Consider the following 13,806-nt stretch of genomic DNA (forward strand, 5'->3'; position numbering starts at 1 on the left):
GTATCAACATCATTATCAGCAGCAGCATCAACATCTGCATCATCAGCATCATCAGCATAATTAGCATCATCAGCATCATCATCAGTAGCGTCATCATCAGCAGCATCAACAGCATCAACATCAGCATCATAAGCATAAGCATCGTCAGCATTCATGGATATCATAGATATTGATTGATTACTTGATTAGATTAATAAACTGATTAGGTTAATTAACTGATTGAGTTGAGTTGAGTGACAAAACCTCTGCTCATTTTAACTACCCCCCTCCATGTGGGATGCTGGCTGCCCTGATAGAAGATATTTAAATAATAATAATAATAATAATAATAATAATAATAATAATAATAATAATAATAATAATAATAATAATAATAATAATAATAATAATAATAATAATAATAATAATAATAATAATAATAATAATAATAATAATAATAATAATAATACGAAAATTTCTAACTATTAAACTAAAATAAGACGAAACACTAAGTCCTCAGAGTTGGTAAATACGTCATCTGCTTAATTATTCATAGGTACCTTGAACGGCTGGAATACATGGATTACCTCTTCAAAGAAGCCGCCATGAAAAAATCTAAACAGCATTGCCAGAAACTAAACGAAAAGATCAACTTTCCACCGTAAAATTGCTACCAAAATAAAGGAAATTAATACGGAAATGCCTGATTTATACTATAAAATTCATTTCAAAAGGCATATAAACAGAATATATTTTCTTAATAGAATATATTTAGTGTATTTTAGTAAAATTTACCAATAACAGAAACACCATTTTTTAGCTTTATGATGGCGCTGTTATTTATTTTTAATTTATTTTTCATCTCACCAGACGTGGTCTATCATCAGACTGTGATGATAGCTTTTTGTGTGGGTGTGGGGGTGGGTGGGGGTGTGTGTGTGGGTGTGTATAAAAAAAAAAAAGCGTATGCAGGTGTATTAGAGTGGAACTTTCTCAGCATTCATAGGAGCCTTTTAAAATAGAGAGTCATAATTTTTGGGTGCCCACTATGATTTTGGCCAAAAATATGAAATTTTTATAATTTTTGGTCAAAATGTGATTTTTACTTAAAGGGGCATTTCGTGATCCACAGCCTCATCCCCCACTTTTCCCAAAAAAAAAGTTGAGATTTTTACACCACTGGATACCTCTGGCTATATAATGTTTATGTACCAAATATTTCTTGCAGATTAATTCGTTTAGCAAAATATCGCCAAATTTGAATTTCGTTCTGGTGCACCAGAACGAAATTACAACACATTGTCTATGGAGCAGTGTAATACACATAATCATGCATAACTCGCAAACGCAAAATCGAATCAACTGAAATTTTGGAAATAAGCTTTTTTGTGGTTATCTACTAAAAATGCCATAAAAAGAGGATGCTAGGATCACGAAATCCTCCTTTAAAATGAGATTTTTTGTAAAAAATGTGAAAAAAGGGGGCACTTGTCTCATGTCGTGTGCTGTTCAGGCGGCGAGTGGCATGATAGAGCCGGCAACTTGTGAAACCGCCCGGCCGTATGGCATTTTCCATATACTTGGTTAGTTTTGTGGTGTTCATTATCGAACCCCAACGGTTTTAGCAAAGTTGTATTATTATATTATTTATTAACATAGGCCTATTTGTTTGTGATATTTCATGCATTTTAAAATTTCAAAAAAATCCCATTCAATTTCACGGTTGACAATGGAAATTTACTGGATTTACAGAATGCACGGCGCATACCACCTGGTGCTGTTATACAGTTGATTCGCATCTAATCCAATAATTTATGATGGCAAAACATAATGTTGATTCTGGGCCCCTCCAAACGGCGATATCATTATGAGAGACCGAAATTCAAAATTATGATTGAATTACTAATGTTTGTGCACATTAGCAGGTCAGCTGTTATTCCATTCATTTCAAGAAGAAGATGGTATCATTCCCTCTCTTTACCCCGGCCTGGGCATCACAAACCCCATCTCATGATCTATGCACCAGGGATATTCGCCACGAACCCACCATAGAACCCACCATAGCCAGTCATTACTCCGGGTGGGCGAGATCATGTCCTGAATAGATTTTGTCCTCTTCTCTTCTCACTTATCATCCTTCTTCCTAATGCCTACATTTGTGCCAATGATGCCTTTTGTTCCCATTTTTAAATTTTGAATTGAACTTGAAGATGAATATATGCTACAGAAAGTGGCTTTGTAGGCCGAGGAAACCCTACACACAGACAAAAAAAGTCAATGACAACGTTTATTTGAATAGTTGTTAGGAATTTATTTCACATCTTTCATTGTGAAAAAAAAAGCGATTCATGAAACATACATAGTACATTGATGTGAAAATACCTATATATACAAACTAGATAGAGTAAAATAATAAATTAGTCAAGGTTGTTTTAATCATGAATGCACTTAATGGATTTGTGAGGTGAATATACATGAAGGGAACCCAAATCACACTGTGATGACACTTTAAAATGATTATTTTATTGAATCTTTACCAAGCCTTTAAATAATACCTGTAAGTCTACCATTGAGGTTACATCATACATACCACACTTTTTGAGAGGCAAAACTGAACTGCAGTGCAACCCATTACCTTTCAAAAAGTTGTTACACAATTTTCTAGCACTCAAAATATTATTATAAGGAGCAGTATTATTCTGCAACATAATATTTGTTAAAACAGAGAAAAGTGAAAAGTACATTACACAGCAGCACTTTGATCCATTCACTGAAAATCTCAGTAATTAAACACAACAAACTACTCCCAGCAAGTAATAATAGGTCAATTTTGTAATAAACTCCTGAAATTTGATGCATATTTTTACGAAAAAACCTGTATCTTTGTTTCCTGAAAAGGACAAAGTATGGTATGCATTTTGAAGTGCTATAAATTGAAATTGTATTTTGTATGTTGGTAACGTAAAACAGAATCAATTGACCTTTGGTTTTGATATCATCAAAATGCTCCTTGGTTAACATAAAATATTAATCCAAATTGTATTCAATTCCAAGAAGCACTTCATTTGAAGAGTTATGATGCAAAAAGTGATATACATCATATCTGCCTTGTGGGTTTTTTTTTAAATTTTTGTTATCAATATTGATAATTGAATACAAAAAAAGAAGAAAAAAAAGATTTCCCAAATAACAGATGAATAGTAGTAGTTATTTTTTTCATTCAAATAGAATATGTATTACAAAAAAAAAACCAAACACACAAATTTAAACAAAAAGAAATAATAAGCATGATAAAACATTTCCTTATAAATAGACCCTCTAGAGGGCTGGCTTCGCATTTGATACTCTAGCAAAGTGTCATCTTCAGAGCTCAAAAGCTCAGCCCTCTAAATAGTGACATCAATATTATATGTGTTTCTGTATGTGAGAGTGTTACTATTGTGCCGCCTTTACACATGAACATATTATGCTGCAATTCCGAGAACGGCACATGTTTCAAGGTAACACAACCTAAAACATGCAGTGATGCACGTCCAAACTCAAAGTGACATATAGTATATAGGACAAGTTGAAATCATACTCATGTTTACCAACCTATCTAGAGTACCAAGAGTTTATAAAATAAAATATAATTTCAATATTTATTACAAAACTAATACCAGGTAGCCTTTGGATATATCATGTTTTGGATCTAAACTCTTCATTTATTCTCCTTCAGTGTTTACTCAATGCCACTGAAACTTAAAATGTTACGATTTAAACAACCTGGATTTATCACCATGATTACTTCAATGACAATGACAACATTATCACCACAGAGGTTTGTGTAATCATAGCAAATGCTTTTCAATGGGAATTTACTGAATTGGGTTCCTTGGATGATGATGCATCAATGTCAAACTTCATTCCATATTAAAAAGCGCTATCCAACAATTACCCACTCCCGGCTTGTATTGTATGTATTTACCTATTGTCACACCAAAAGATATCACAAATGCTACTTATATTTTGCAACACACAAATGAACATTTACACACACCCAAAATTTAAAATAATCTTTTTCATACCTAAATAAATGAAACAAAAATGCACATATTATGTGAATACATTTTTCTGACTGTTACAAAACCACTTTACACATTTACATATACAATAAATGTTAAATGAAACTCTAGCATGGGTTATTTTATGTACAAAATATATATAGTAAAACAACGTGTAAGAGATATAACTCACAGATCAAGGAACAAAGCAATTTACATATAACAGCAACAAAAATATGATAATATAGCTATCATTCTCAATTTTATTGCATATACATGTACTTTTTTATTATCATTATCTTAGACTTTTCTTGTAACTTTGACTAGTCTAAGACTGAAAGAATAACAAGGAAATGAAATTATATCACCAAGTGTGACCTTCCACCACGAAATGAGCGTAAAGTCGCAAGTTGGTAATTTTGAGAAATCCTGGCTGCTGAGTTGATGTTCCTTGTTTGCCGCCAACCTGTACATGTAGTATGTCCTTCGTGAATGGCCTATTCTGCCCCCATTCACAGAGGATATTCAGACATGCTATTGGCTTGAACAAGTGCGTGTGAAACCAACACAGCAGCCAGGACGTTTCAAAAGAACCAACTTGCGACTTTACGCTCATTTCGTGATAGCAGGTCACAAATATGTTGGTAGTTACACTAGCTATCCATGATGTGGCTATGTCCATTGATGTCTAAAATTTTGACATATTCTGCATATATGACATTCATAATGTTTGATGTCTTTAAATTATTATCATTGATACAATTCAATTGGTTTGCACTCCATCTTATTCTTACAGGCCTCTACTAGACCAGGTATTACCCCTATCACAGAGATGTGGTAACACCAGAGAATGTAATTTAAATAGTACATACAGAAGAATATGGTGTAGAGTACCTTCATATAATAGCTCCAAGTCTTAATTTGGCACACAGATAAGGCCCTTGAGTAATTTTGATGACAGTACAATCTTAAACAGGTCCCTGAAATACTATACTGCAGAAAATAAGGCAATGTTTGATCATAATTTTAAAGCCACTAGTTTATCAATGTCAATTTGATGTCATAGATTCATAATACACCCATAAAATGCTAGATAATCTAAATAATATGAATACAAACAAGTTATTTTGATGATAATTTTGCCCCAAAGATAAGTTTACAATATAATCTAGATTATTATATTATAACAGACCCTGAAATGTCATGGTGTACAAATTCAAAACTGTGCTGTAGAAAATAAGGCAATGCTCAATTATTGTAAAGCCACCTGTTTATCAACGTTGATGTGATGATCAGAGATTTATAATTTCTTATGTTAAGACATTCTAGAAAAATAATATTTACTGAAAATAATAATCCAATAAGATGGCCTAAAGGCACAATAAGGGCAAATAGAGCAAATGATTCCCATATGAACACACTAATGAAACAAATATCATAATCCAATTTAGACTTGTGTCATGAGGCAAGAACCATCCCAATTAACTCAATGCTAAAAGCTGTCTCAAAATGATTTATACCTACAGAAGATTTTGTTTTTTTCTAAATATTGCAGTTTTGTTGTTCAAAATCCAATTTTTCAATACAAATCATACTGCAAATATGGGCCTTGTATTGAGCAGGTTATGCAAAGCATTGTTATCACATGTTGGTCAAGTAAACTTTATGAAATGAACGAATACAAATGTATGAATACTGTCACATGTAATGCACTATTCAAGTACCCAAATGCACGTCCCGGGGAATGTGGGGAAATGATGGCTAACTACATGTACCACTGTAAGTATTATATGCTCCACTATGATCTATCCTGTTGTTACTACCATCGTCAATCTCTCAGGTTGCAAAGTTGGGAAATTACACAATGTTACAAAATGGTTTATCCCTTTGTAATCCTGGTTTATAATCACCACCAGTGCCCCACAATTCCCAGGATACAGGAGTGGGGAAGTATTTGAATAGTGCATAGGCATATATCATTTGAGACACCCTGTAGGCTTATCATGAGATGTGTTGTGTCAGGGTTGCCAAACCTGTGATTTTGGAGCCCAATTAGCCAACCTTGACTTGACAATGACCAATCAACTAATTATGATATGCAATGAGTTTCAGTTTCTATGAATACAGATAAACAACCTTACAGTATGGAGTGTACATGGCATTCATACTGTGTACTACCACAACATTTCACTTCAAAATTTAGTTTTACTCAATACTCGTATTCAAATCAGACCTAGTCTACAGCTTTGGTTTCATGTATTTCACTCTGGAAAGTGTACAAAATATCACATATAAAAGTTTTAAGCATGTGTGTGAATGAAAATAAGAAATTACTTCTTTACCATAACATTTCTAAAAATAAAGATATCTTTTTTATTCATATTCATGATAAGGATAGTTTCATATAATCACACCAAAAAAAAACCCATAATAATTAATTTTCCAATGAAACTTTTGATTTGTATGATTCTACTGCAATGTGCAGAGACCTACACCCATTAAAAGTGATATATTATCTGAATATCCCTGTTAATGGTGTGAATTACCGAGTAAAATCCTTGTTATAGGTCACCTTACTATTCTTTATAAAATCAAAGCTAAGGGCCGTTTTTGAGAGTGCATTCACACACATACATGTACTAGTAGTCCCACCAAAGAAACATATTTGTGGGTCGATTCACAAAGACTTATAAATGTAAGCATTGAAAATGCTTTTCAATGGGATTATAAATTGGTGAATGATAATTGTGCTTATGGGTTTTAACATACAGGCTGTCTCAAATGATTACATATAGTACAGGAATATGCTGTCACAATATTTTGCATAATAAGGAAACTGTTGGAGTTCAATGTCCAATTTTTGTCATATCACATTTATAGCAAAGACTGAGATTATGTAAGCAAATATGTCATCATCTCAATTAAGTTGATGGTCAAAAAAGTAACACAAACACCATCACATATATAGATGAGTACTAGAGTAATCATTTAGGGACAACCTGTCACCCTTTGATTATGACCTAGTGAACTTCATTGTTTAATACATATGGAGGCACACATGTTCTATGGCTTTGCAAGGGTAAAGTACATGCAATGTGCAGCTGTCAGACTGAGGCTTACATTGTCTTACTAAGTCTTTGGTATTTAGTATTTAAAATCACAAAACACTTGGATTATTTGAATCCTGGTTATATATATACATGTACAATTAGGAATATGTTACACTTTGCAAAATTGTTAAAATTACTCCCACCCTCCTCTAGGCTCCGATAATTTATACAATATCTTTTTTTTCCATTTTTATATGCCTCCACTGGAGGTGTTATTCATTTTGTTTTTCAAATATCATATGTTACATTATTCACAAAATTGAATTGAAATGCGACTGGGACAGTTGTATTATGAAATAATGAAGCACTCCTTTAAGCTTTCTCTTATACTACATCCTGTCATGTTCATATGCATCAAAAAATACAAAATGGATCATTATTATGCTTGGTACCAAAAGCATTCAAATGCATATGAGTTGATTGAACAGGTGTTTTCTGCAATACAAAACCTGTTCCAATATGTGTCTAATTTTGTCATAATTACACAGATATTTTAGGAAAATTACTTTTTTGAATAGCTGTTTCCAATCTTGAGTATTCTTTACAAAAAATAGAGTGCTATAATAATTCCGAAGAAATATAAGTGCATACACCACAATTTGGGTGAATTCACTGTAAGAGGACACACAAATGTTTATCACACAAGATTAGGATGCAGTGGTTGCAATTAAAACATTGGTATTAACTATACTTCTAACCAGTGTTCTAAATTAATCATGGTATTTAGCTGATAGAGTCGCTCAATGATAATGCATTGCTCTCTCCTGTGAACACCGAGTTCCAAAAGAAAGTGGATTATACTTTAATTTTAAGTAATTCCACACAATAGTTTTCTGATAGTTAGATTCAGTCTGCATCCTGTCACTGCAATATAGGCAACATATAAATCATTCAATAAATTTTAGCCTAACATCAGTTATCTATTATATCTTAACAAATTAAACTACACCAGAAAATAATGACTTATTATAAATATGTAAGATTCCCTGTAATATCAAATTTATATACATCACTAATTACCAGGATAATGTTAATTATACAAAAATATTACCATATTATTCATATTATAAAAATTATTACTATTGTCATCATTCAACAATGTTATTACTCCAACATTAATTTAGCAAATAATTATAATTGTAAATGCTTCTACAGCAAAAATGGAGGTCATTTCTGAGCAGTGCACAGTGATAATCATATATACACTGTACTTGATTACTTGACATCTATGCCTGGCCCTTGAAAGCAGCACAAGTTCCAAGGGATTTATAGCAATCACATTATAGTCTATATATCTACCTCCAGTCACCGGCTAGCTTGAAGTTCTGCGTATGCTGCATTGGCTTATCATTGTTTCTTGTGTGTACAATATGCGCCACTTTGATTGCACACATAAACGTATGTACACGCACAAGTAACGCAAAGCTAATGTAGAACATGCTGAACTTCAAAGCTAGTGCCGCTGACTGGAGGTAGATATATGGACTATAACTCAATTAAATACTGAAAAGTTTGAAATTAAATCTCTTAATGCAACTTATTCTTTACAAACTTGCTAGAACCTCCAGACTTCATTAAGCAACTAACCCGCAGAACTGGTTGCATGATGGACTCTGTTGTACCTTATCTCATGCATAGGACCAGGTCATCAAGGCAATACCTATCCATCTATCATATGACCAGTCCAGTGTGTCACTTGCCTGATGAAGTTTGCAAAAAGTAAGTTCCCATAAGAGATTTAATTCATAACTTTTCTGTTTACAACTACTGGATGACTAAGCACATTCACTCATCAACTAGAAATTAGACCTCAGTTGATTCAACTACCTCAAAATTTCCTTACCCTCACTTGACAAATTGACTGCTGGTTGCTCATAATATTACACATGGTGGAAATAGATATTTACAGAAATAGTATTCTTTTTTACATGATTGCATAAAATCATTTTTTATCACATAATTAGCATCCATCATCTTATATTTCCCCTCTGGTTCAATTGGTTGAATTATCCGTTATATTATTGAATCTAATTTATTGCAACCAGAAAACATTCCAGGATACCAACAAACACCCCTTTTTTGTCAAATTCCAGCTGAATGAAATCTCTCTCTACCTTTATAAACCTACACACAATATGATAGAGTTTTGTTGTATGGAAACCCTAATGCAAATATAAAGCCAGATTATAGTACTCATGATAGCTGTATTTTACAACAATTGAATATCTACCTGTACTGACAACAAGTTTCATTTTTGGTATAATCTTTCAACAAATGTATTGATAGTACTGCCAATTACATTTGGTATCAACTACTGTACTCTTTGTATGTATACAATACTTGCATGTTCTACTAGGCATGTTAGGGGATGTGTATGGTGAGAATTCTCAAAATTGTCTGCCAATGATCGCTTGCCATCCTCTTTTGCTGTGCTATAAATCTTATCCCTCCTTCAACATCCCAAAAACCATTTGCCCTCCCTATACACATGCAAGATTTTTGGGAACCCAAATTTACAACCTTAATTTGGGTTATATATGATGCAAAGGTAGCAAGCAATTTTGCATATTTAAACATTTTCCTATTTTCTATGCAGTTTTAGGGTATAATATCAAAAATTGCTTCCCCCCCACTTTCGACCTGCCAAAATTGCCTGCATAAATAATGGACAGTGACGTTTCCCTAAACTGTGTATAGAATTACACTTATAATGAAAGACAAAGATAAAAAGACTAGTTTGCGTCTGACGTCATCTGTCAATCAAACTCCGAGCACAGTTTGTTTACAAGTGTCGTGATGATATGAGTTGCTGAACACGGCGGTAAAACCGGGTGCCTTATTGTTAATTTTGCACCATCAAACATACAAACCATCTCAAAAGTTAGGTCTTAATAGTAGGAAACTTTCTTTGGTGAAGGCACCATGTCCACAATGCCTAGAAAAGTTGCTTTTTGCCTAAGAGTACGTATTTTTCGCCATTCACTGCTATTCCTTTTCTCCGATCGGCACCAGCCAGATGAATCGACCTTCCTTATACGCGCTATTAGCCAATCAAAGATCGTAGAGAATTTGATTGACAGTGACGTCAGACGCAATCTAGTCTTTTTATCTTTGTCTTTCATTATATATCTCAATCAATAGCAGACTAACAAGGTATTCCTCCTAATGTGAAGAGTAACTTGTTCATAAATCACCAAATTCTCAAGTTTCTCAACTCTCTTTGAGACTTGCTGTTTTCTAAACAATGCTAGACACATTAGTGGAATTACAAAATAAAATGAATAAAGTAGAATATATACAACATTATTACGTATGAAATTTCATTGATCAGCATCAATGAATCCAAATTATGCAAGAAGTCATCCACACAATTTGTCAGTGAAGTAATGCACCTTAGTTGCACAGACACTTCAAATTTGAATTCTGTTCCTAAACTATTCTGACACACCATGACTAGAGGGAACAACTGAAATTTTGGCTTAATTTTTTTTTTTTTCACCTTTGATGACTTTTAGTTTTAAGAGATCTGAACACGCTTTATTTCAATCTCAAATCCCTAAGTCATGCATGTATTTGTCAATGCAAGCTGTACAAGGTGTTTGAGAGTAGCCAATGACAGTTACCCTTTTTTGTGGTAGGGCAGTATTGTGTTTGCTAAAATCTTTCAGGGATTTAGGGCCCATACCTATTTACCCGTGCACAGCCTTCCCCAGCCAAGCTGCAACTTACTGCAGCCACATTGCTTAAGCTCCCACTGAATGAGGGAATCCCCAGCCAAGCCGGAGAAAGCTGCACACTGGTATTTAGGCATGGGATCTTAATGACATTTATGCCATTGCCACTGTGTTAAGTAAGTGAAAATAAGAGACAATATATTTTCTGCTCAATCAGTTAATTAGAAATTGAGATATCTAAATGCAATTACCCAATTTAATGACCTCACTGCTGTGTGAAGTTCACATAACCATTTGTTGGGGCACTTATCAGCAAATTTGAAAGGTTTGTGACAGCAACGCTATTATTTTGTGTGTTTTTTTTCTCTGTAGCCCGTATCAATATTCCCATACCACGCCAAACTCTTGCCAATATGGGCACAGCAATATTGACTTGTCCATGAGTATACTTTGTCTTACGCCGAGTTTAGTACTGACATCAGTGTTTTTACATGAATACATCATAAGCGATAAACCACCCTTATAATGTGTGTGTATACGCTCTTGTGCAGGATTAGATTGACATTAGCAAAGTATGCACTTGCATCACTACCAAACTGAAGATAAAACAAAGTATAGAGAACAGGTGACCAATCACAGACAAGTACATGGTAGCGAGTAATACACCCAATGCCTGTGAAACTGAGAAAACTATAAGAAAAACTATTTTGATAGCAATTATAATGCACATTAAAACTGCTATCAGCATTACTTCCTCAAAAATTCAAACAGATATAAGCTTATTTACACATACCAACTTAGTACATTGAATACATGGTGGTTAAATACCGATTGAAGGAATCAAAATCCTTTTCTGTCCAAACTGTTGGTGCTTCCTGCATAGGTTGGTGGTGCTGCATACCTATCTAAACTATTGGTGTTGTAACCATAGCGACTTGTTCCATCACCAGGATACCTGCAACATACACACAGAAAAAACAGCATGCAATTAATGTGTTAAATATACTTATATTTATAATACATAAAAGCAGCTTTTAAAATGAGTTTAAATAAAATCTTGCCACATATAAGAAGGGTTGTAGAGGGCTCGTTTGATCAAATTGGCTAGAGGATCAACAACCCAATAGTGACAAACCAGCCACGGGAAACCACCCGCTGATGAAAATTTGGCATCTGGTCCGTGCCACTCCTTGCAGTTGTAAAGCTGGGGTTTTTGTGGTTACCCCCCCCCCCAAAAAAAAAAATTACAGGTACACTACTGTCACCAGGGTAGTCACTTGGCTAAATGCTCCTCTTCAAGGAAATCACACATCAAGAAAATAAACTTATATAACTCAAGGTTATTGCCGATAGATGCTGAAATTATTATGTTGTTTGCATGCTCTTTTACACAGATTCAACAACACAATTCAACACACAAAATAACATTAAAGGGGGTAACCCTATTGGTTTTGGATATGGATTGTCTTTAAAATTACATAATAATATCAAATATCTCCCCTTTATGCTGCTTTGTGAAAAACGAGAGCATTTTCAGCGTAAATGTGAATAAATAGCCAAATTTGCAATCCAATACCTTGTATACGTGAATTGCATTCTGGGTAGGCATGCAACAACAACAATTCCCGTTCAGTATGACTAATGCTGACATGCTGCAATGCCGGCCCGTATTGAACGGAAAATATTTGGTTTTTTGTTTTTTTTGTTTTTCGCACTGTTTCAGAAAAAAAAGGAAACAAAATATATTTCCCCTGCAATATGTACATTTCAAATGAATATAAAAAGTTTGAGTTAAAAATGGAGAGGAAAAAACCTTCCGATACCGGGTTTTGAACCGGGTACCTCTCGGTGAAAGAACGGTAGCGCTAGCCAATTGAGCTATTTCACCAACTGAAATAATCAAGGAATTGTTTTAATTATATACGGCGGACCGTCTCCTCAGCACTTAGCGTAGTCTCCTACACAGCCAGTTTATGTCGGTCTGACACTGCCGATCCTCGTGATAGCCACATACAGTCTGGCAGCGAGACTACACTTAGCGTAGTTCGCTTTTTTTCTCTTCCCATGATCCGAAGAAATTTTTATTGTTTACAAACTGGTAACCTGTAAAACCGCTGTGATTCATGATTTCTCCGAAATACATCGACTTGGGCGTCAAATTTCAGGATAGTAATGAGAAAAATAGTATCTATTATGTGATACCAAAACCTCATCAACAATGAAAAAAATCGGGGATGATGCTGTCGATCGGGTTACGGACCTTTAACAGTGACCTGATATGAAGATGTTTTCAGGGCCAACATACACCTGATGGAATTGTTACTTATTAGCAGGGCATACAAATCTGCATAATTATGCTCTTATACACAGAAAATGTAGATTCAGCAAGAAAGTCCAACAGATTCCATATGCAAAATAACATAAGCATTCAAATAAAAATTGATGAACATGAGCTTTCAACAAAGAAGTGTTGCACTTAATTAGATGTACACAAATCCTCATAATTAAATATCAGATCAGTTTCACTGAATTTGGAGTTTGTTTTTGAATATAAAGACTTCAAGAGCAACTGTATTATCTTATGTACACAATGGGATAAGCAAGAGCACAAGATCTAGAGTAGACCACCACATGACATTTTTCTTGCTGTGTGAGACCATGCAGGCAAAAGGCCTCTCATTAGCCATACTAAAAACACAATGGTTATAACAGCGATTTACTATTATAATAGATACTAACTGACAGCATGCACGGCATTAAACTTTCAACAAATCTAGATTGAGCAGACATACAAAACAAAATACTTTCATAAGACGGTACAAGGCACAACACATCACAACAAGAGACTTCAAGTAAAGATGATCGCAATGATACTGAGGGGATAACTGTCTCCATGCAGGTCATCATGTGCACTCATTCCTCTTTGACTGTTTTTATTTCAACAGAACCAGAGAGAAAGTGAAATTATTCATATAGATAGGCACTAGCAATATCTCGCTG

The 13,806-nt window shown here is 34.2% G+C and overlaps 1 protein-coding gene across 2 annotated transcripts in view; it reads right to left on the reverse strand.

Moving 5' to 3' along the window:
• Positions 1 to 2,993: 2,993 nt before the first annotated feature.
• LOC140152494 (coiled-coil domain-containing protein 85C-like) overlaps positions 2,994 to 13,806 on the reverse strand; it is a 42,031-nt gene continuing 31,218 nt past the window's right edge. Inside the window, exon 8 of one of the 2 annotated variants that reach the window (XM_072174826.1) lies at positions 2,994 to 11,761. In XM_072174826.1, coding sequence (XP_072030927.1) covers positions 11,647 to 11,761 — 115 coding nt within the window. In that variant the 3' untranslated portion in view covers positions 2,994 to 11,646. The remainder of the gene's footprint in view (positions 11,762 to 13,806) is intronic. The other variant, XM_072174827.1, reaches the window with a different exon arrangement.

Source organism: Amphiura filiformis, chromosome 5 (assembly GCF_039555335.1).
Source record: "Amphiura filiformis chromosome 5, Afil_fr2py, whole genome shotgun sequence".
NCBI lineage: Eukaryota > Metazoa > Echinodermata > Ophiuroidea > Amphilepidida > Amphiuridae > Amphiura > Amphiura filiformis.